A 24038-nucleotide genomic window follows, 5' to 3' on the forward strand; every position below is an offset into this window, starting at 1 on the left:
ACACTGGCCTAATAAGCATGTCACTGGTGATCTTTGCTAATAGCAGCCTTGTACTCCCGTGGTATATATCCTCTGGTATCTATTTCAAAATCTGTACTTCTGCATCTTTCTGTGAAATGACTTTGATGCCCAAAATGAAACAGAAAGTACAACTTTGTTACACACCTACTGAATTCTATTTTTTTATAGTTCCAATGCAAAAATGACCAACAAATAAGATAAATATTGGTAGAGAAAGACACCAAGTCCTTGATAATAGGCCACAAGAGGGTAATTTTCATGTTATCCAAAGAACCACACCAATCATTAAATGTAGAACAACACAATCTCTCAAATGATAAAGAAAAGGATAAATACCCTAGAGAGAAACTTGTTGCTATCTCATTTATTCAAGAGACATATGACCTCTGAAATGAATCAAACAGGAAATGAGTAAATTATGGTATACAAATTATATTTAATATTATTAGTTAATATTCATTTTTTTAAAAATACACTACACAAAAATAAGTCAAACTTATTTTGAACAAAATGCAATTAAATACTAAATAATTAAAGCAGATTTCTACAGGTTTCTATACAGTTTTAATTAGTTTCTTAGTCTTTCAGATGTCTTACATATAAACTTTAATATTTTAGGTTATAGTAAGAGCTTACACTGTTGTATGGTTCTTTGTTTAATGGAAATTAATGTGTTTGGAAAAACTCATTTTAAGAAAGACATATGCATGCAAAGAGATAAAAGGAAATAGTAAATATCCCTTATATTTTTCAGTATTGATCAATAAAATGGGATGATAATACAGTTTCAGTGCCACACACATGAACAGCCACACACAGACAGCAAAATCATCTTGCTTACCATGCCAAACTGCTGCATGTCCATCCCAGAGAGTTGCCACCGTCTTCCTTGCGCCATCCCATAAATTATGAGAGTAGGCTTCTTTTAATACATTCTTCCTCTTATAAATGTGTAAGAAAATAATAGTAAGATAGAGAAGAAAGATAGTAAAGTAAGGAAGTATTAAAAGTATTAGTGGTGTAAAAACCCACAAGAGATAGTTTGCAAAATTCAAATAGTCCTCCAACTGCTCCACACCAAACCATTCTTCAAGTATGTGAATCAGACAAGTCATATAGGGCATAGAATCCTGTCCTGTACCACAGGTTTGATTTTTGTCTATCATTTTTCTTTAGGTGAAAATGACAAATTCAGTCTCTTTCTTCATTGTCATGGTAGGTCTTTAATTTGGCCACTAGAAGGGAAAAATAATCCAGTGTTATTCTCTTCACAGTTGAAAAGTTAAATGTTTTAGTCTACATAAATACTGCATAGAATCATTTCTTAATACCAAAAATGAGTAGATTGTTAATGGTTAACTTTGTTGCAGACTTCAATGTGAAAATTATAAGGTTTCATTTGCATGCTCACGAAGCATGTCAGGGTTAGCTTTTGAAGTAACTCACGAGCTATAATTGAGAGAGAAAAATAAACCTGATGAAGAATGAAATTTCAGATTGATCTTAATAATTTGACTTACATCTTAAGTGGATCATACTAAGTTTCTATCTTAAACTAGGTTATGTTGAGATAACTGTTCTTCACAAAGGAAAGCATCAATATGTGATTCAATAAAAGTAATCCAATTCTTTAGGAAATGATGACCTACATTTTTGGCTACTGTCTTTTACAAGCAGGTTCACAAAAAATTCTCTGTTCTTTTAACATTATGCAATAATAAAAATTTATCCCTGCCATTTTTATCTTATAGTCACTAAAATTTCTCTTAAATGTTCAATGACTAAAACTATAGCCGTATAATTATTTCATGTCACTTAGCTCTAAACCAGTCACTTAACTTACCAGAAATTAGGTAAATATCTTGTCCCAAGCTTCAGTGTATGTGTTCTAGAAAACAGAGAATACAAATGGAAGAAAAATATTAATACCTAAAGTGTCCATAAAATAAATAGCAAGAGACATTCACAAATGTGTGACAAATATTATAGCCCCACACTAGTGTATCACAGTTAAAAATTATACTCATGTTACCAGTGCTTTAATGAGAACAGCTCTACACACCATTTATTTCCATTACATAAAAACCCACCTGAGACTTTTTTTAAAATTCAGAGCTATAAAAACCTTTGCTTCTTTGGAGAAAAAATATGAAGGTAAAATGTGTAACTGACCATGTCTCTTCTTAGTAACTTTGCCAGATAATAAGCTGATGTCAAATATGGATATTCAATGAGATAATTACATTAGGTCTTAACGATCATGTTGTCCTACACAAAATTTCCTTCTTTCATTCCTATCTTCCCTGGTTCTGATTCTATTCTTAGAGATATTTTGTCATTACTCCATGCTACATAATCTTTATGAAAATCATCTCAAACCCTTTATAGCTGAGACAGGAAATGAGTAAATAAAGAAAGGGATGGAGAGGGAGGGAGAGACAGATATACAAGAGCAGTTATATGTTGTCTTTATGCCAAGATTGTCTTGCTGACTGACTTATTAACAGGGCATACACTTTGACTTAGTCCTCCAGGGATGGAAGACTTAGTCTAATTTAATTTCCTTGTAACCAACAGCATTTACTTGTGAGAAATGTAGGCCTGCTATGGTAACAGAAGGTAAACACAACATACATTAAGCCCACAATCTGGGCTTTATTTTTTTTTTTTTCCTGAAGTATAGTTGACACACAATTTTTGTTTCAGGTATATAACATAGTGATTTGACAACTCTATATGTTATGCTGTGCTCACCACAACTGTAGCTACCATCTGTCACCATACAATGATGTGGGCTTTAATTACATCATATTCTCATCAATCCATCTAAAGACTTGAACCCTTAATGTATCAGGGTTTGAAAATTTAGAAGGCAACATAAACATAGTGAAACTTACTACTTTTAAAATGAGAGCTTCCCCCACTGGGAGGGCTGGAATCACAAAAATGGAAAGTAAGTGATGTGGAGAAATTAGAACCTCAGGCATTGCTGGTGGGAATGTAAAATGTGCAACACTGTGGAAATCCATTTGGCGGTTTCTCAAAAAGCTAAACATAGAGTTACCTTATGACCCAACAATTCTACTCCTAGATACGTATCCCAGAAAACTGAAAACATGCATTCACACAGAAATTCATATATGAATGTTGATAGCAAAACTACACCTAAGGGCCCAAAAGTGAAAACAACACAAATGTCCATCAACTGATGAACGGATTAATAAAATATGCTCCACCCCTACAAAAGAATATTATTCAGCCATAAAAAGGAAAGAGGTAATGGTTCATGCTACAATAGGCATGAACCTTGAAAACATACTAGATTTAAAAAGCCAAACACTAAAGGCCACATTCTGTATGATTCCATTTATATGAAATACCCAGAATAGGCTAATCAATAAAGACAGAAAGGTAAGTGGCTGCCAGGGGCTGGGGGAGGGGGCAATGAGAAGTGACCGCTAATGGAAACAGAGGTGTCTTTTGGGAATAATGAAAAGGTTCCAGAATTAGATAGTAATGATGGTTGTGCAACCTTGGGAATACCCTAAAAACCATGAAGTTGTACATTTTAAAACGGTCAATGTTATGGTGAATTACACCTCAACAGAAAAAGAGATTTTAAATATTGCTAATAAATTAAAATTTATGACAGTCTCTCAAATATGTTAAAAGGAGCTGTTCCTAGGCCTAAAAACCAATCATTTTGATGATCTGACCCTTACTGCTTAATACAATTGCCCTAATAATCTGGTCTCATTTCTGATTTTAACAGGACCATAACATGTTGTGATTTTAAAACCTTCTTTAGTACTTCCCCCCCACTCAAATTGGTAATAGAACCATACTTCTTATCCTCAATTACACTCTGACTTACCAAACACAGTACAGACACCGATCAGCAAAGAGGGACATCTTCATAAGTAGTCCCTGAACAGTGGCCCAGTGCTGCATGCAAGGACCTCCTCCAGAATGGTCATCCTCGATTTTGACTTAAACCCTTCCACAACAGAAAACTGAAAAGGTGTCCGATTCCATCTTCAAAACCATCCATCAAACTACTAAAAAGATCTTCCACATATTTATCTCACTGTAACTTTTCCCTACTGCACCTAGTTCTATACCATAGAACTTTTTCCATTAGACAAACTCTTAAGTTTTAACAAAGCTATGATGAGCTGCAAAATCCCATTTTCTGGTCAGAATCCTTAATTCTTTGAACCACTCCTCAGACCCTAGTTTCACAACCTTTCAGCACTCAGGTCACTCCCCATGACTGACTCTAGTGGTCTGATATTGAGAGGAGCATGTACAGTAACCCACCTGTACCTCGACTTGCTAAGATCTGTAAAACTGGGATATAATAGTACATATACTACATTAGATGATGATAGGTGCTATGGAGAAAAATATACAGCAGGGTAAGAGGAAAATGGAGGTCTCTAGCAGGCCAGAGGGTAGGAAGGGGGTTGCTATGTTATATATAGTAGCCTGGGAAGGACTCTCTGAAAGGTACATTTGAGCAGAGAACTGAGGAAGTGAGGAAGCAAACTATGTGGGTATTTGGAAGAGAACTCTGGCCAAAATAAAAGTAAATACAAACGATGTGTACTTGGTGTGGTCTGAGGAGCAGCAAGGAAGCAGGCTGAGGAAGAATGATAGGGAGAGCAGTCAGAAATGGGCAGAGGGGTAGCACTGTAGAACTTTGTAGGCTTGCTTTTATCTTAAGTGAGATGAAGAAGGCACCAGAAGACTGAGACTGCCTAACTTGGGTTTTAAATGACAGCTATGTTGAGAATACACTGCACAGGAAACAAATAGGAAGTTCAGGCAATAATTGAAATAAGTGATGAAAGTGGCTTGGACAACGGTGACAGAGTGAAGGTCTGTAAGAGATGATCAATTTCTAGATATACTGTGAAGATATGGCCAACAGGAATTGCTGATGAATGTATACAGAACGTAAGTGAGAGAGAGAAGTCTGGGATGACTACACGGTTTTTTGGCAAGGTGGGTTTGTATTCCAGGAGACTCTGCCACTTACTGTGTGACCTAGGAAAGTTACTTACCAAGTCAGCCACAGTCTCTCCATCTGTAAAGTGGGGATATTAACAGTACCTGTCTAGTAAGACTGTTGTGAAGAATATATGTTTAAAAAAAAAAAAGCTTAGAGGAATACCTTCCACTATATAAGCACCAGGTGAGTATTGCTGGCATCATCATTATTAGCTTGCTTGTGCAAAGATGGAGTTACAGGAAGAACAGGTTTGAGAGTGTGATAGAGATCAGGAATTCAGTTTTGAATGTATTAATATTCTAGTAGACATCCAAGTGAAGACCTTAAATAGGCAGCTGGTCATAGAGATTAGCAGGAAGATCAGGTTTAGATAAATATATCTGGGAATTGGCAACATATAGATTGTATGAAAACCATGAAAGTAAAAAAGATCCTTCTAAGGAGGAAATATAGAATAAAAAAGAGTCCCCAGGACTGAGCCTTGGGGCACTCAACATTTTAGAAGTTGGGAAAACAATGAGGAACCAGCATTCCCCTTCCAGGAGTGGCACCTTGAATGTCAAAGTAACAAAGTGTTCAAGAAGAAAGGAGTATTCAGCGGTTTCAAATGATGTGGAGAGGTCTAAGAAATGATCATGGATCATTGGGTTTTACAACACAGAGACATTGACAAACCCTGATAATTAAGAACTATTTTGATACAGTGGGGATGAAAGTCGGGTAGAGTAAATTCATGAAAAAGTAAGAGAAAATGAACTGGAAACAAAATATGGACAGCTCTTCAGAGGAATGCTGATGCAAAAAGGAACAGTGAAATAGGTGAGTATCTAGGGAGGAATGTGGGCCAAGTTTGTTGTTGTTTTAAGATGAAAGAAAACATAGCAGTCTTTAATACCAATGGTAATGCGTCAGTGGGAGAGTTAGAAACAGATGATGCAGGAGAGGAATAATTGTTGAGACCAGTCCTTAACTAGGCCAGAGGGGACAGAATACAGTGTATTGGGCATGGCTCAGACAAGACTTAAATCATTGGGTTATTAATTCATTTACTCAACATGTTTACTAAGCAAATAATTTGCGCTCGACACTATTCTAAACACTGGGGGACACACTGGTAAACAAAATCATGAGAAAACATATGTAAAGCACTTACAATAATATGACTGGCACATAGTAGGCACCTAACAAGTACCACCTAAATAAAGATAGACCTTAACTATGTTCATTCAAATCTTTGACAAAAGATGTGGACCAAGACAGTGCCCTAAAACTTGCCACTCAAGAACTATGGGAAGAGTCTGAATAACAAGCTTTTGAGTTGATAAAATACTTTTGATAATATGAGAGCATGGCTTTAGAATTCAATGAATGCAACCTCTTAATTTTGCAGAAACCAGTTAAAAAGAGAGAGCCAAGCTGACTTGCCCAAAGTTACTAAATTAATTCAGTGAAGAACCAAGAGCCAAAATTAAAACCCGATTCTACTTCCTACTCTGGTTTTCATTACACTTTTCTTTAACATCTCCCTCCCTCCCTGTCTCTCTCTTACAGAAAGGCTGAAAATGTTAAGATTCCAATCTCTGTCTTCCCTCTACTTATGCCTAGCCCTTCTCCCCCTCCAATTTAACACAGACTATATTTGACTCCATACCCATTTATTTTAATCCAATTAAAAAATATAATTGTTAAAAGATGTTTTGGAGGAGATACAATATTTTAATTACCAAAATTCCAGGTCATTTCCTAACAACAACAACAAAAAATCTACAATTAAACATAGTCCTGTGCATCACATATAAAGAAAATATCACCATGTTGATATTGATGGTGAGGAACATTTACTGTAATTGACTTTATATATTTTTAAAATAAAAGTATTTCAAAAACTATTAAATCAGAATAGAGGATCTTTTGTTTTCTAGAAAACCTTAAGGAAATAAATCTATTTTTAATCACCTATTATCAGGACTTTTAGCACCATGGATGGCAGCAGATCCATTTCTTACTTTTAGTATATAAGGCACATTGAAGATACATTGAAAATGCCAATTAAATTAAGTACTCACTGAAGTAAAATTAATTTTCCCTTTTCCTTTCTGCATTTTTAATAATTGTTTAACAGGGGTTTAGGACTCAGTTCTAGTGAATGAGCATTCCACTTCAAACTAAAAGTAGTTTATCTAGTATAAATTAATCTATTTGGCAAACCTAATCATTTTATCTTTAAAACAATACCTTTTAGATTCAAGCTTCAAACTCTAGGTTCTATTATGAACTACCTTTCAAAGTTTTGTGTCTTGTTTTTTTTTAAACCCCAGAATGTCCTTCGACTTCTAGCTAAAATCTTCCACTCTGATAATTACTATTCTACCTTTTTTTCTTAACCTATCCTCATCCCCCAAATGTGGCACATCTATACCGGTGTATCTGTAACTGTGCAGCACTCTTACCTCCTTGAGTCACTAAAATGAGCCTATCTCCGACATCAAAGTAAGACAGAAGTAAGATTGTGGAAATAAACATTTCATTTGAAAATTAACCTTCTATTTCCATCCAATAGTAAATGCGACCAAAATATCAGGGACTGTCTTAAATATCCGGATTTTACCCTCAGTTATACATTCTAAAGAAATAACAATGCCATTTTGGCATTAATAGCACAACCAAGTCCTGAAATGCTCCAACCACCTTCAAGTTCGAACTTGCTTCTCTGAGGAAGCTGCCCGGACAGTCTCAACGACTACCACACACCAAATACGAACTGCCTTTTTCAAATTTAGCAGTGGTGTTCCAGTTTTCGGCATCCTGGTTAAGTGCACATGCATTTTTCTTACGCAGCAGCAGCTTGAGGACAGACAGAGACCTGTTCTACAGGCTGCAAACCCCAAGGACCAATGCAGTGTCTGCCGCGCACAAAGCAGGTACCCACTAAAACTACTAATAGTATATGAGAGGTCTGATATACACAGTTTCATTTAGTCCTTCCAGCAGCCCTAGGAAGCAGGGACTATGCATCATTCCTATTTTACAGATGACCACAAGGAGGCTCAGAAGGGTTAAGTCGCTTTCCCAGAGCACACAGGTAGCAAAGGAGCATTGAACCCGGATTCCAAGCCCGACTTGTCGTGAAGCCTTCTTAACCACTTATTCCTGCGGCCTCCCGAGTACAGAAGGCTCGATTCGGATCCTGGAAAGAAAGGTCACCGGGCAAGCCCAGAGGCTTCTGCCGAGGTTCTGACACCTCGCCCCGCCGCCCAAGTTGAGACGAAACGAGGTTTTTGAGCGCGAAGGGGGATGCGCGGTGGAGTGAATGGGCTCGTTGTGACCCAGGCAGGATCACCCCTCCCCGCCACTCCGATGCCCGAGCTTACACCAAGTGCGGCGGGAAGCCCAGTCCGCCCGCCCCCGCCGGGGACTCCGGGGCTGCCCCACTGAGACTAGACGTGCGGCCTTGGCCGCTCTGAGCCCCGCGCGACTGATGCGGAGCCGTGCGCCCGGCGGGGAGGAGCGCAAGGTGGCCAAGATGAGGACCGACACACCTCGGGCGGGAGGGGCAGAAGCGACTCGCCCTCACCCTCGAGCAGCGGCGGGAGCTCTTCGGTGGCTCAGCGACCGAGGGAAGAAGAGAACATTTCAGCAGCCGGTTTCCACCCCCGAGCAACCTGGGAAGAAAAAGACAAACGGCAGCTGTAGCCCGGACGGCGTTTAATGTGACACCTCCCATCGCCCTGCCTCTTCCCGTGGGCTCCGGGAGCCACTTCCGGTGGCGGCTCCATAGCCCGCTCCAGGCTCGTGCGGCCCCGGGCCCGTTTCTAACCCCTGATGTCCCCTTGGTCACGCCGGCGGGACCTCTTTTCGGTCTCCAGGAACCGAGCAGAGGCCGGGAAGGCCTGTCCCGTGCCGTCTCCCGCAGAGCGTCCTGCACTGAGGTGGTAAAATGTGCTGCGAGAAGTGGAGCCGCGTGGCTGAAATGTTTCTCTTCATTGAAGACCTGGAAGAGGATTATAAGATTCTTTGCCTCTGCTCCAGGGCATTTGTGGAGTAAGTAAAAACGTGTTCCTCTTCATCTCTACCGCAGTTATTTCCCAGAAATGTAGGCCTTGCAAACTACTTGGAATTGGGATCCACCATCGGAGTGTATAAGACCCTTGGGCAGGGTGATGTTTCAGAAAAAAAAGTCCTCGGGCTTCACGGAGAGGTCGCCGATTGCCATTAAGTGAATAAGTAAAATCTACTTTGTAGGCTGCCGTGAAAAAATGTGGTAGCTGATTCATTTCATTTTAATGAGGGGAAATTTAAAAATCGGGGGAAGCGAAATGTAAAATGAAATCTCCTTAGTGGCTGTGACATCACAAGTTGAAGGCTTTAAATAAGTAAATTTCGTGGGTTAACATTTTTTAAAACCTTACGCAAATGCGCTGAAATAGAACTAATTACCTGAGATAAAAGACTTAACTCTAATTACATCAGTTTTTGAGCTGTATTTTTGGAAAATACGTGTTTGCGGTAAACATTGCACTGCACGGAAGATAGCCAGTGGGCAGGAAAAAACTGACTAAAGAATTGGACTCCAGGTGTGGCTTTCTTTATATTAGGTGTGTGAGTTTAGCCACTTGAATCTTTTTCTCATTCCTAAAACAGGTGTATCTACCCGTTATCTCACAGGCTGATTGTTAGATTCAACTTGTGGAGGCAAATTTTATGTGCTAGACTTTTAATATAGTTTATTGTAGTAGAGTTTAAGTTTGAAGCAGTTCTTACTGTTTGTCATTGTGTTTCTGTGGGGTAATCGGAAAATTAATCCGAAAGGAAATGAAACATTTTTAAAAAGTATTATCTTTGTATACATACATGCACATATTCATTCAGCAGATGCTTTTTGTGCTTCCTTGTATTAGCTACACTGGTAGGCACTGGGGTACAAGACACAGCCCGTCGGAGCCCTGGGTGTTACACGCAAACAATGAATCATGGAATACTACATCAGAAACTAATGATGTAATGTATGGTGATTAACATAACAATAAAAATGTTTGGTAGGGAAAAAAAAAAAGACACAGCCCGTCCCTACAACCTTTGAGTTTACTTTCTAGCAAAGGAGATCACTTAGCTAATTACAGTTGTAAGTACTGTAAGAGAGAAGAAGTACAGCTATATATGATACAGAAACCTAACCTTTCTCCAAAGAGATCAAAGAGATTTCTTGGAGGAAGTAACATTTGAAAAGAGGTCTAAAGAGTGGCGATAAACAGGGGTATATTTGAGTGGTAGGGAGCGATAATCAGAACTGTGTAAAAAGCAAAAGAAAGCCAAGACTACATACTTAGTTCTTCGCCTGAAGCTGGGTTGAGTCATGGGGCTGTCTTCATGAAGCCTCCTTTCCAAAAAGAAGAGAAAGAGAATGTAAGACCCCTACAAAACAATATGCTACTGGATTCCAATTAAAGCAACTTTATTTAAAACACAATTTAATTGCCATATAAATCACCAATTACTTTGAATTTAGTCTTTTTTGAGCCAAAACATTCATCCTTTAAATTTCAGATAATTTCATACATATTCTTAAAACTTAGAAGCACTATTTACTTTTAGAAACTACATTCTGAGTTCAAAATAGGTGAAGAGAAAAGAATGGCTTTTTCCTTTAGATCATTCAATGCTCAAATTATAACACTTTAGAACAAAAAGAATGTGATCTTGGAATTATTTCCAGTAGCCATATGAGAAGTCTTTGAGACTTGGAGACATGCTAAAAGTTCAGAGACTTATTAGTATAACCCTACTTTCCAGGTAGGGAAAAGGTCTGTTTCACGGTCTTGTTTGTTTGTTTCAGTCTTAAAACAACAGATTGATTGATAGCAAAATTCTAGAATAAATTATTAAACTGAGAAAATAGTCCATGTAGCAGAAAACAGAAAATTAGCATTAGCAACTCAATCTCAGTATTGAGTTGATTCTCATAGTGAGTAAGGTTATTGTACACCTCTCCTCAAAGGCAGGAAATAGAACCTAATATCGTAACTAAGTTTTATTATCTGAGGACATTATATTAATATACTGCAGTCTTATGAGCTCTAGAATAATAATTCTATTTCATCTGCACATTCAGGTTTCCATATATTATATATATGAAAAAAACATAATTATGATGTAATGGAGCTCTTAAAAATAATCTTTATAATGGCTCAGTAGTAACATGAAAAAATACCTTGTGTTAATTAACGTATCTGAATATAAAATACCTACACTATGATTACAGTTATGTAAAATTTTGTGTTGTTGTGTACAAAGCCTAGAATAGAACATAGGAAAATGCTGAAATGATGGAGTAGTAGATTTTTGTTATAAAGTTTGTGCTATAAATAACAGGCTTTACTTAATTTTTTTTTTAGTAAATCATTTTAAAATAATTTCAAACTTGCAAAAATAGGTCAGTAGAGGAGTAAAGAATGGGTTCAAACTTAAAAACAAACAAAAAACCAAAAATAGGTCAAAGAACTCTCATATTCCCCTCTCCCAGATTCACCTAGTGTTAACAGTTAACTGCATTTGCTCCATCTCTCCCTCTGCATACACACAGACACACGCGCGTGCCCCCCTCCTCCCCTGGATCCAATCTTTAGTCTTTTTCTGGACCCAGCTGCACCTATGATTCCCTATCACTCCTAAATACTCCATTGTGTATTTCCATAAAACAAGTGTTTTCTCTTCCATAACCACTGTGGTGGGTGCACATTTCCTCAACTTTCCCAGTAGTGTCTCTTTTCTTTCTGATCCAGAGTTCCACATAGTTTCTCTTACGTTTACTTATGACTTGTCAATCTCCTCCTTTGGAAAAATTCCTCACCCTTTCCCTCCCTGTCATGGCCTCAGCATTTTAAAAAATGCCGACCTTACCTTCTGTGCTGATCTTCCTTAACCTGGGTCTATCTGACATTTCAACATGAACAGAGCTGAGCCGTGCCTTCTTGGCAGGAATGCCACAGAAATGATCCTGTGCTTGGCTCTGCATCATTTCAGTCACTTGCTGTGGACCCATTTCACCCCTGGTGACATTGACCTCCGTTACCTAATCATGTTGCAGTCTCATAGCTATCTCTGCTGTGAAGTCACAGTGGTTCCCTTTGTATGTATTAGTATTTGGGGGGAAGGTACTCCAGTGTTACTAGTACCCTGTTCCTGCCTGAATCAGCTGCCTCTGAAGGTTGCCAAAGAGCAATTCTCTGTCTCTGTCATTCTACTTTTAGTTGACATTCTGTATGGAGCACTTTCCCTTCTCTCCCCATGTATTTGTTTATTTCTTTATTTACACTAACATGGACTCTGGATTATTCATTTTATTAATAAGTTCTATTTTATTATTCTCATTTATTTTGATGTTCGTATTGTCTCAGTTTAGGTGGTATGGGCCCCTTGAGGTGGCTTGATTATCATTTTAATGTGTCCCTGGCATTCTTTGACCTCCTCCTAACCTGGCACAGAAGGTGACCCAGTCTTATCTTTACAATTCATGCTTTAACCTGGAGCTGCCATTTCTCCAAGGGTACCTTGGCTCCTTTTAGCAGAGTATAGTGTTCAGAAACCAAGACTTGGATGCTCATTGTGTTCATTGCTCCTGAGTTTCCATTGCCTCTACACTCTCTCAGCAGACACAGGATGTATCCGAATTTTACATACATACATAAATACATGTATGTGGGTGGAAAATCTTGGCTATCATTATCTTTAGTGTATTTACTTATTTGCTCAATGTAACAAATCTTGCAACCATATTAGTCTTTTCCTCCACCTGACATCTAGTGCCCCATATCCGTGGGTACTGGTGGGCATACCATTGATATCCTCTGTACAGCTGCTGATCTCCCCCACCACCCTAACCGCTTCTCCATTGTCCAATGTTCTTGGGGGCCAGTGGGCATGCTGCCAAAGCACATTTGCACTTCATCCACTGGCTTGTTTGCTGTCCTGCTATGAGTCATCACCTACTTTATATTTTATAAAGTATCAAAAATAAACAGGAGGATAGTGAAATATATCAAGTATACAAGAATTTTATTTTGTTGTATTTATTGTGGCCCCATTAGAAAAACAGTATTAGGTAATACTTAAAGATAGCCTTATTATGGCACTCCTGATGGAGTTTATTATAGCTGAATTTAACGGTAGAAAGATAATAGCAAAATTTTATTTTTTTAAGTGTTCTGTTAAGTTTATTTGGGTTAGATAATTTCCCATCTTAGCAGATAGAGAAAAAATTTAGAAGTAGATATGTAAAGAAAAGTTTAATCATTCACTGTTTTTTTAAAAATTGTTGAGACTGGGATGGCTGTCTGGCTCCGTTGGTGGAGCATACGACTCTCCATCTCGGGGTCTTAAGTTCAAGGCCCATGTTGGGCTTAGAGCTTACCTAGGTAGGTAGGTTGGTAGGTAGATAAAATTTAAAATTGTTGAGGCTGGATTGTTTTATGTTTGAGTTTGATAAAATATTTAAATAAGAACTTTGGGGTTAGTCCCCAAAACAGCCTTTGCTTGGACCATGAATAGCTTGTCTACTAGGCAATGATAACTTGGCCTATTTGCAAATGGAGTAGGGTCTGCATGTGGATTTATATATATGTAAGATAAATCTTTCCATTTTTATGCTTACTTTGTACAGCAAATTTAGAGAACACTTCATTGTTCATGTATTATAAGATTGCTTCTTCCCCCAAACCAGAACTACCATTTAATTTTAATAATTAGTAGTTACAGTTATAAATGCTTCCCATGTGATATATGTTAAATACATATACTATTCTTATAACAATTTCACGAGATATGTATTATTACCTGTATATTACAGATGAGGAAAATATATTAGCAAATTGCTTTTCTGTTCCTTAACCTTTTTAATCTGTGCTGCCTCAAACGTGTTTTTTCTCAAGTTAATAATTTAATTTATTTCAATATTGACTGTTTGATTTGCTTTGTAGAGATCGAAAATTGTGCAATTTGGGATTAAAAGGCTACTATGTCAAAGGCAATGGCGACAATGCAGGTAATACAGTAGAAAACAATATGGCCCTTTTTGTGCTCAAAGTAATAGTGTATTGATTTTAAATATAATTTGTTATAATACTATATTAATTTGTTGGCATAAAATATAAATGACAACCAGTAATCACCGACAGTCCTTATTTTTTATTATAACGTGGTTCTAGAACCCCTGTCAAAGCAGATCTTTTCTTTTTCTGTAGCTAGCTCCTGTATGGACTTGAGGCAGCCTCTTTTGCTCTATGTAGCATTCCTTCCTGAGCTGTTGCCATTAGATAAGAGCAAGCTAAAATTTGAAGCTTTGAAAAGTAGAGAACATAAGGTTTTTTCAGCAAAATTTTATTGTGTTGGAAGATAAACAGAGGCACATTAAAATTTTCAAGAGTTTATTTGAGCTTATAACTGTGCAACACGGGCAGTACCAGCTCCCTAGATAGGAGCACCACTCCAGGACAGGAGTTAGGGGAGGGGTTTTTATAGAGAAGATGTAGAAGCAAAGCAAGGAAATTATTGATTGGCTCTGCCTCAAGCAATGACCTCATTTGGGGAAGCCTAGTTAGCTGTTTGTGATTAGTTGATCTTAGCTGTTATTTTCTTAGATTTGAGTGCTTTGATTCTGGCTTAGGTGTTTGGTTTGCTTACATAGACAACGAAGGCCTTCAAGCCACCTCAGTCTAATGACCTCCTTGTTTAGATACTTTAACGGTTGTATAGATAAATTATTCAGGATAAATGCCAAGTGAACATCCATAGTCTTCTGCTTGAAGTAAAGAGGCCACAATCTGGGTTAACTTTCCCAAGTAACAAATAGAATTTGTTATGTATTTTGAGTCTCACCTACTTACCTGAAAACCGTCTTGCTCTCTCTTAGACTTCCCTCAATGACCCCATTTGTTCTTTCCACACAGATCTTGTTTCTCTAAATACAGGGAAAACTAGCGTGAGTTCTAGGCTAAAGTCAGCACAAGTAAAGCGCATCATGTTACCCTTAAAAATCCTTTAACTCTCACAATGATGGAACAAATCACATTTCTTCAGTGGATCACTGAATGAAGTGTTTAGTTTGTATTTCAATGTAATGTACAAATAAGGTTTCTTTAGACACCAGGCTCCTACTGAACATAAAATATGCATACCATGAAAGGAACATAAAAGCACATTTGTTTTTCCTATTTGCTCCCTCCTGAACTTTCATAAGTTCATTGAATGGAATGGTGAGTGGAGTCCCCTTTATTATTTAGGTAGATATCTTTTTCCCAATTTCGTTTAGTAGAATTTATACACAGAAGATTCCTCTTCTTTACAGTCTCCCATTTTTACTTTGTAAGATTAACTCTTCTATTGTCTACGATCATTTAGCTAGAGTGTAGCTCAGCCCTAATTGAGTATGCTAATGTATAAAGTGATATTTATCTCACATTTTAAATGGTTAATAGAGCATTTGAATGGCATTTGTCCAATTAATGGTGTGATACACTTTTATATAACCATATTAATATAAAGCTAAACTTGTTTTGTTATAATAAAACAGGTTTTCTGGGAGAATCAGGGAGTTTGAAAGGATCTTCCAGTTCAGAGGATTTCAGACTTTTAATAGCTTTCATTAAATCATTTCTCACTCACAGTCACAGACTATAAATCCCAGTTGTGATTGAAATATCCATGAAGGGCCTAAAGACATACCTTTCACCTCTCTTATTACTAGCTCCTAAAATAAACTCCACAAATCATCATTTTAAATTCACTGATCTATGGGGCACCTGGGTGGCTCAGTCATTAAGCGACTGCCTTCAGCTCAGGTCATGATCCCAGGGTCCTGGGATCAAGCCCCGCATCGGGCTTCCTGCTCCACGGGAAGCCTGCTTCTCCCTCTCCCACTCCCCCTGCTTGTGTTCCCTCTCTCGCTGTGTCTCTCTCTGTAAAATAAATAAATAAAATCTTTAAAAAAAAAAAATAAATTCACTGATCTAGTTTACTAATACTGCATATAAGGAATGTCAATGTAAGTGTTTTCCCTGTGGTTATTCTGCCATGTTCCCTCTTATATCCTCAGTGCTTTGCACAGTGCACAGCACAGAGGAGATGCTCAGTAAGTGTAAGTTGAATGGGCAGCTGGTGGCAGGCAGAGCCAGACTAGAAGTTGTCTCCTGATTCTTAATTGGCTGTTTTTTACTAGTGTATATTACCCCTTAATAATCATAACATTTGCATAACTCTGGGTCTCGGTTCCTCTTTAAAATGAGTATGAGGGGTGCCTGGGTGGCTCAGTTGGTTGAGCGTCCAGCTCTTGATTTTGGCTCGGGTCATGATCTCAGGATCCTGGGATTGAGTCCTATGTTGGGCTCTCTGCTCAGAGGGGAGTCTGCCTCTCTCCCTCTTCCTCTGCCCTTCATGTGGGCTTGCGTGTATACGTGCACGCTCTTTCTCTCTCTCTCAAGTAAATAAACCTTTGAAAAAAACCTGCATCTACATTTTCTCTAAAATGAAGCTAACAAATGCTGTCTGTAGGAGACCAAGCTACAGAAGAGGAGGAAGGCGGCACTGCAGAGTCACATGACAGTAAAGGCTTAGGCCTAGATGAAAGTGAACTTGATTCTGAAGCTGAACTCATGAGAAGTATGGGACTACCACTTCAGTTTGGTGGGATATCTGCACATAAGAATTTTGAGGTAAGTTATTTATATTTCTTTTTCTTAGTTTTCTTCATAAGATACCACAAAGAATTTTTTTTTATATTCATAAACTAGAGCATTCCATCTCTTTTTAAACATATTTATAAATTAGTTAAAACTGCAAGTTTTAATATACATTCATGTATGATTTTTCCTCCTCCTGGAAACATAAATAGTAAGATTAACTTGTTTGTATAACTAAAAACCCAGGATGGGGGTTTGACGGTGTATTATTTAATTTAATGTTTAAAATAGACTTGGATTCTCTTTCTATTACAGTTTATGAGATGCATTTTATATTCAAGTTATTTATCTTATGTAGGTGTCTATGAATACTAGAAATAAAGTTAAAATAAAAAAGAAAAAGAAAAAACATCAAAAGAAGTACTTAGATGAAATTATGAGAGAATCTTGGAGACAAGAATATGAAGAAGATGACATTTTGGCTTCAGATGATCCATCTTCAGTTGAACAGTATAAGAGCACCAAAACATGTAAACTTCAAACCAAAAAAGACATTGAAACTGAAAATCTTCCTGTTGAAAATACATTATCTCCAAAGCTAGAAATCACAGAAAAATGGGAAAAGTATTGGAATGAATATGGTGGAGGACTATTATGGCAAAGCTGGCAAGAAAAACATTCAGATCAGATACTATGTTCTGAACCTTGGAACAGTCCTGATATAAAGGAGGAATGGGAACAACATTATAGTCAACTTTATTGGTATTATTTGGAACAATTTCAGTATTGGGAAGCTCAGGGTTGGACTTTTGAGCCCTCACAAACCTGTGAACCAGATACTTGTGGGTCTAAAATAGAAGTTGACAATGAGAAAGATGAGAATTGCATGAAAGCAGACTTAATGTCTTCTCCATCTCCATCTGTTACAATTGATAGTGAAAGCTCTAGTTCAAGTGATAAAGAGCATAATGAAATCCTTGGTGGAATTAGTAATATAAGTTTGAATTCAGAGGAAGTGGAACAGAGCCAGTTAGATTCTTCAGTAAGTTGTGATGGACGTCAGTGGCTAAGTGAAGTCAGCAGCAGCAGAGAATGCCCTGCTTCTGGCCAGAGTGAACCATGTAATGGAGGAACCAAGAACAGCAGCTTGTCTGGGAACAGAAGCACAAACCAACCAGCTCAGGGTAAGATTGGCCAAGTTTTATCCTATCAAATAACAGTTGGGAAGATTAACCCACTGATCAAAATAATTAACACCTATCCTTTATGGTAGGGTTACACAATGCTAACTACATTTTATAGTATCATATGATTTAATCCATATATCACAAGTTGTTTATTACCTTTTCATGTAAATAAAAAGAATATTTGTTAAGGGTTCTCAAAAGTATCATTCCTTCCACTTGTACCTAGGTGGCCAGTGAATTAAAACTTGGAACTCCCTTGAGAAATTTAATAGAGTGTGGAATTTCCAAGTTTCTGTGGAGCAAATGAATTTATAGGAGGCATATTAGAAAATGGTTCAGAGTACACAGTGGACATCAGACAAATCTGATTGTAAGTCATACTGGAATTTATTTCAGAACAAATGAAGTCTTGCTCTGTAGGGAATCTCAACAGGGCATGGTATTAATTTATAACTGGAAGGATTGACTTCAGGATAAGGAACTTGGTTGACTCTAGCCTAAGTGATTTAAAACAAAACAAAACCTATCATGCAAACTGGTGTCTAAAGAACTAAAGAAAGGACTAAAGAAAGCCAGTGAGAGGTGTTTTAAGAAAAGTCAGAGGTTGGTAAGAATGCTCTTTCTGGGAAGGAGGATTCTAACTGATGGCACCAGGAAAATGAGAGAGGAGAAAATTTTTATAACTTCTGAATTTCCAGAAGGCCACTAAGATGTCTTCTTGGCATCCTTGATGTTTGGTGCTAGAAAAGTCTGGTTTATAATATAGGACTTTCTTCTCAGCCTCATTCCTATATGAAGTAAAAGGTTTTGGCGTTTTATTTAACAATTGGATTTGCTTTGCTCCTCAGATTGCTGATCTTCATCTAGCTGAGAGTTTCCTTTAGAGAGTTACTGAAGGGCTCTACCTATTTTTTAATTTCTTTTATCTCTGTGCTCTTCCAGTGGAGCTTGCTTAGGTATTCTCATTCCTTTCTATTTTGGTGTTATTTTCCTATTTTTGTAAATAATGTGATTATTTTACATTGGTCTTTTGATACTCTTCTATACTTCCCTGATTACTTTCTATGCTGATTTTGACCATAAAACCTGAAATATGTATACTGCCCAATGTATTTTCCCTTGTCTTACTCCTTCATGTTATTCCTTTGATCATCCTCCCTTATCTTCCTATTTTTCTCTTTGTCAGACATAGTAAAAACCTCATAGTCTGTGCCATCTGTTGCCTATTTCCTAACTTATATGTATAGATTGTCCATTTCTTTAATTAGTCCCAGGGTGAGTGCCATCAGGATAAATCTGAGAATTCTGGGTTTTAATTTGTTTCAGATCCTGCCTTGAGATCAAAACACAAGGTATAGAGGTGCTTGGGTGGCTCAGTAGGTTGTGTCTGCCTTCAGCTGAGGTCATGATCCCAAGGTGCTAGGATCAAGTCCCAAATTGGGCTCCCTCCTCAGCGGGAAGTCTGCTTCTCCCTCTCCCTCCCCCCCCTCCCCCCACTCATACTCTCTCAGTCTCTCTTGCTCTCAAATAAATAAATAAAATCTTTTAACACACACACAGGTATATATTGCATTTCTTTGTAAGTATGTTTTCTTCTGTTTGTGGTTGGGTGTTCTCCTGAAGTAGTCTGCGTCCACACAATCAAAGCCTCTCACTGTCTACACTGCAGACAGTTCTCCCATTTCCAGTCCCACCCACTCACCTTGTGCCAGTCTGAAGAAAGACAGGTGCCTCAGTTGGAGCTACCACAAGTTAAAAATATTCTTTCTAAATGGTGGAGCTTACCTTGCTATTACTTTTAATTTAAGAGCTATATTAGAGATAACTAAATGTATTTACTTCTTAATAAGGAGAAATCATTTTTAATCAATGCATTATGCTGTCTTCAGAGTGATTTAAGTTAAAATTCCATCAAAATGTGGGGTGCGTGAGTGGCTCACTCAGTTAAGCGTGAGACTCTTGATTTCGGCTCAGATCATGATCTCAGGGTCATGAGATAGAGCCCCATGACAGACTATGCTCAGCAGAGTCTGCTTGAGATTCTTTCTCTCCCTCAAATTAATTAATTAAATTTCCATCAAAATGTGATAACTGTTCAGCTATCACAAAGGTAACTGTGGATTACTTTGTGTAGATTTGGACAGCTATGAGGAAAAAGTAGTTTTAGTTTGCTTTTTAAGTAGTTAAACTTAAAACTTTTAAGTAATTAAACTTTTAAACTTTGATAGACATAGCTATAGGTTTTTTATGCTCAGACTCTGAGTGTAGATACACAAAATAGGTAGATGTGGTCTGTTACTGTGCCTGATGTGCATGTACAGTTCATTGCAGGAAAGTAACAAAAATATTTTGGGGCGCCTGGGTGGCTCGGTCGGTTAAGCGGCTGCCTTCGGCTCAGGTCATGATCCCAGGGTCCTGGGATCGAGCCCCACATTGGGCTCCCTGCTCCGCGGGGAGCCTGCTTCTCCCTCTCCCACTCCCCCTGCTTGTGTTCCCTCTCTTGCTGTCTCTCTCTGTCAAAATAAATAAATAAAATCTTTAAAAAAAAAAAAAAATATTTTGATGGCCTTTACAAAAGGCAGAAGAGTTGTTAAGCTAAAGGGGAAATCCACTGCAATATCTCTGCCTCTTTAGATTCACAGGACTCTTCAGAAGCAAACACAATCAAAGAAAGACCACATCCCAACAGTATTGATGGAGATGAGAGTGAAGAAGATCCACCTGAACGTAAGCCAAGCAAACTCAAGAGGAGGCAAGTTGCATATTACCTCTCTCCACGGTGTGGTAGCATAAACATTTGTGTCCATGAGGGAGTGGCTTTAAATGCTTGTTATATTGCAGTACTGTTAATCCTATGAGGAGAAAAGACAAGACATGCTAGCAAGACGCTGCATCTTTGAACACCCAGCAAATCCCAACTCTTACTCTGCCACAGTTTCTCGTTTCTAAAATGGAACTGCTGCTTTTTTTATGAGCTCATTGGGAAGACAAAAACTAGCATGTAATATATCTGACAGTAGCTATCAATGGATGACAGCTTTTAACTAATAGATAAGTTGATATGATTTCTCTCAAGGAAGTTCTATTAAGTGCTATGCCCAGAGTTACACAGCAAAACAATGGCAGCTCCAAGTCTAACACCCAGACCAACTCTTCTGGAAGCAGTGCTAGTATACTGTTGATAATAAAATTAAACAAGTAGCAAGTAATATAGGTAGGATATGGTTAAATGCTAATTCCGTAAAATACAAGAAAAGGATGGACATTGCAGAACTCAGATGTTAGCTAGTAACATTTTATTTCTTTGACAGGATATGAAGTGTTCCACATAAGACTTTTATGTTCCATACAGCTTCTAAAAAAACAATATATAAGCTTTGGAGGCTCAGTAACTTAGTATATACATAAAAGCATGCCTCCATTGTGTTCTTTCTACCTGGTATACAGTGCTGGTTAATTCCTCCTTTAGTTCCTGGAGGCAGAGACTAGGTTACACTTCTGGAACCTCGTAAGTCCACCGTAAATGTTCAGTGACCTTAACTTAATTTGTAAGAATTATTTCTCACCTTTTTCTCTTACTTGGTACTGTCACCAGGTAGTAGGGATCACTAGAAGGCATCCCTAATAGATCGATGATCATGGGTTACTTATTATCACTTGTATCACAACCTTATTCTTCTTGATATATATATATTTTTGTAATTTTTTTGGTTGCTTTGATACTTCTCAAATGCTTCTGTCTTCATTTTTAAGGAAAACTAAAAATATCACTCTAGGAGATTAGTTTAAGGCTGCAGTTTTTACAGGTGTTTTTCCAAAGGCAAATGGAGGGGTCTGTATTAGTGCCATGTTCAAGAACAGAGATAATTGGGATTGAGTACTTATTGCTGTGTTCCAGACACTGCTGGGTACTTTATCATATTTGGAAAATCTGATTAAACTACTCTTTCCTGTCTTCCTGGATTTGGGAGCTGTGGTTGACTGTTGCAATAGGAAAGTGTGTGTAGGTTGACTGTATGTATCTTTTGATATTTGCCTGCACTGGTGGGCTCTGGCTTATCGCTGTTTACCTCTTGTTTATTTGTTTAGCCACGAACTGGACATTGATGAAAACCCAGATTCAGACTTTGATGACAATGGGTCCCTTCTAGGATTCAAGCATGGCTCAGGACAAAAGTAATTATATATAAATATAACGGAAATACTGTGGTCTTCCTGAAATTGTTAACACTTCAGATATCTTCAAGTTCTCTGATATTCAAATAGCTAATGATGGTTATAGATTTGATAGAATTTGAGATATTACAGTTAAAACACTAACCTCTCATAGAAAGATTACTGCACATTTGATATATTGATGTGTTGTTAACTCAGTTGTACTTCATAGCAATCTAATATCATTATTACAATTTCATGGATAAAGCAGCTGCAGCCCACAGAGGTGTGACTTGGTCAGGATCACATCGAGGATTCAAGCCAAGCTCTTTTCTAAGCACGGTTCCCTTTTTCACCTTGCATCTCACATGTCTACCTTTGTATACATCTGATATGTAAAGGGAGCATGTCATGAAAAGTTCAAATCTGCAGGAGCCTTTTTTCTTTTTTATTATGAAAACATTAAAACTCAAAACAGAAGTAATAAAGCGTTACTTAGCCTCAGGCTAAGTAGGATCCTGGAAGTCAATTTCTGGTCCAGCATTTATTGTAAGCTTTAATTTTGAGGTCATCTAGAGGTGATCAAACGTTGCACTAACCAGTTCATCCTAATAGTCTCATGCTAATTTAGTGGTTTACACTGCTAACTGGAATATTCATGTCCCCTCTCTTGGACTCTGCTATACCTGCTGTCCAAGCACCTGAAAAACAAAGGTAATTAGAAGTATTTTTGTTTGGTTTGATGAGTGATGCTTATCCATTATAGGAGGAAAAAACCAAACACCTTCTAGTCTTTTAAATCATTCCTCAGAGGTAGACAGTGTTTGGCATATGTCCTTCCTAATTTACTCATGTGTTTTTATGCTTATGTACATATAAACAGGTTACTCCCTTTTTATAAAACACAAAAATAGAATCATATTATACATGTTCTGCAGCTTGCTTTTTTTTTCCCTCAACAATGTACCATGAACCTCCTGACTTATCAGTACATGCACATTTATCTAGTCCTTGTGTGTTTAATTGACCACCCTGTATGTACTTCTAGGTTGTTCCTAAGATCTAGGCATATGCCCTTGAGGTTCCCCACAAGGTTTTGCATTTACCAATAGTTCATTCCTACTTACTGCTGAATAGTGTTCACTGTATGGATATATCACAGTTTTAACCATTCATCTATGCAATAGGACATTTGGATTGTGTGTGATATTTTGCTATTACAAATAAAACTGCTATGAACATTTGTATACAGAAAGTATAAGTTTTCTCTGGGATTAAATGCCCAAGCATTTAAATCTGAGATTTATAGGAAATCTGAAACTGAAGAAAATATAAGAAAACTAAATTATATATAAGAAAACTGAAGGGTCTTTTGCATATAGCATGAAGACTGAACTGAGTAGTTAAGGCACACTAAAGTCTTACCATTTATGTCAGCTTGCACCAGTGATTTAAACCAAGATTAAGGTCTTTGATGTTTCTAAGGCGTGAGACTTATTTTGTTAGTTGTGAAATTTTAACTGATACCTATGTATTATGAAGTCAGCAAGAAAAGGGCATAGATCTCAAAATTGACTTATAAATTGAATCCAAATTAGTTCAGAAATACATGCTCATAATTATAATACTATGAATATATTTTAAACTATCAGTTATCTCTTCCTTATGGTACTTGAAGTCAGTTGCAGCTCATATAAGCATTTAAAACTAAAGATCCTAAAGATAAGTAATATAAAATATTTTCCCAATATTGCCATGTTTAAATTTCTGGCAGAATTTATTTCTACCCACATATAATTTTATTGAGAAATTACTTGGGTGGCTCTTGCTAGTATACATTTGTGGAGATTTATTCTGTTACCTGGGATTTAATTTTTCTTCTATTTAGGATTCCCAATTCTACTTAAAAAGGATAAAATTGGGGCGCTTGGGTGGCAAAGTCGATTGAAGGTCCAACTCTTGGTTTCAGCTCAAGTCATGATCTCAGGGTCG

General features: G+C 37.6%; 2 protein-coding genes across 10 annotated transcripts in view; one reads left to right on the plus strand and one right to left on the minus strand.

Annotated features, from left to right (window-relative positions):
* Positions 1-8751, minus strand: part of TMEM68 (transmembrane protein 68) — a 42927-nt gene extending 34176 nt beyond the window's left edge. For 4 of the 5 annotated variants that reach the window (XM_006739499.3, XM_081816012.1, XM_081816014.1 and 1 more), the window contains exons 1-3: positions 8610-8751; positions 1865-1909; positions 863-1256 (exon numbers count right to left, since the gene is read on the minus strand). In XM_006739499.3, coding sequence (XP_006739562.1) covers positions 863-1187 — 325 coding nt within the window. In that variant the 5' untranslated portion in view covers positions 1188-1256; positions 1865-1909; positions 8610-8751. Of the gene's footprint in view, positions 1-862; positions 1257-1864; positions 1910-8406; positions 8518-8609 lie in introns of those variants that run through there. The other variant, XM_081816013.1, reaches the window with a different exon arrangement.
* A 21-nt stretch (positions 8752-8772) lies between these two features.
* TGS1 (trimethylguanosine synthase 1) overlaps positions 8773-24038 on the plus strand; it is a 39351-nt gene continuing 24085 nt past the window's right edge. For 2 of the 5 annotated variants that reach the window (XR_014144176.1, XM_031034726.2), the window contains exons 1-6: positions 8773-9076; positions 14008-14072; positions 16577-16737; positions 17063-17888; positions 20526-20643; positions 21981-22067. Coding sequence is in view for 4 of the 5 variants with exons in the window: in XM_031034726.2 (XP_030890586.2) it covers positions 8973-9076; positions 14008-14072; positions 16577-16737; positions 17063-17888; positions 20526-20643; positions 21981-22067 (1361 nt within the window). In the remaining variant the exon portion in view is untranslated. Of the gene's footprint in view, positions 9077-9111; positions 9610-14007; positions 14073-16576; positions 16738-17062; positions 17889-20525; positions 20644-21980; positions 22068-24038 lie in introns of those variants that run through there. The other 3 variants (XM_006739500.3, XM_031034725.2, XM_081816008.1) reach the window with 2 other exon arrangements.

The sequence above is a fragment of the Leptonychotes weddellii genome, chromosome 4 (genome assembly GCF_054177405.1).
Source record: "Leptonychotes weddellii isolate Sample4059 chromosome 4, ASM5417740v2, whole genome shotgun sequence".
NCBI lineage: Eukaryota > Metazoa > Chordata > Mammalia > Carnivora > Phocidae > Leptonychotes > Leptonychotes weddellii.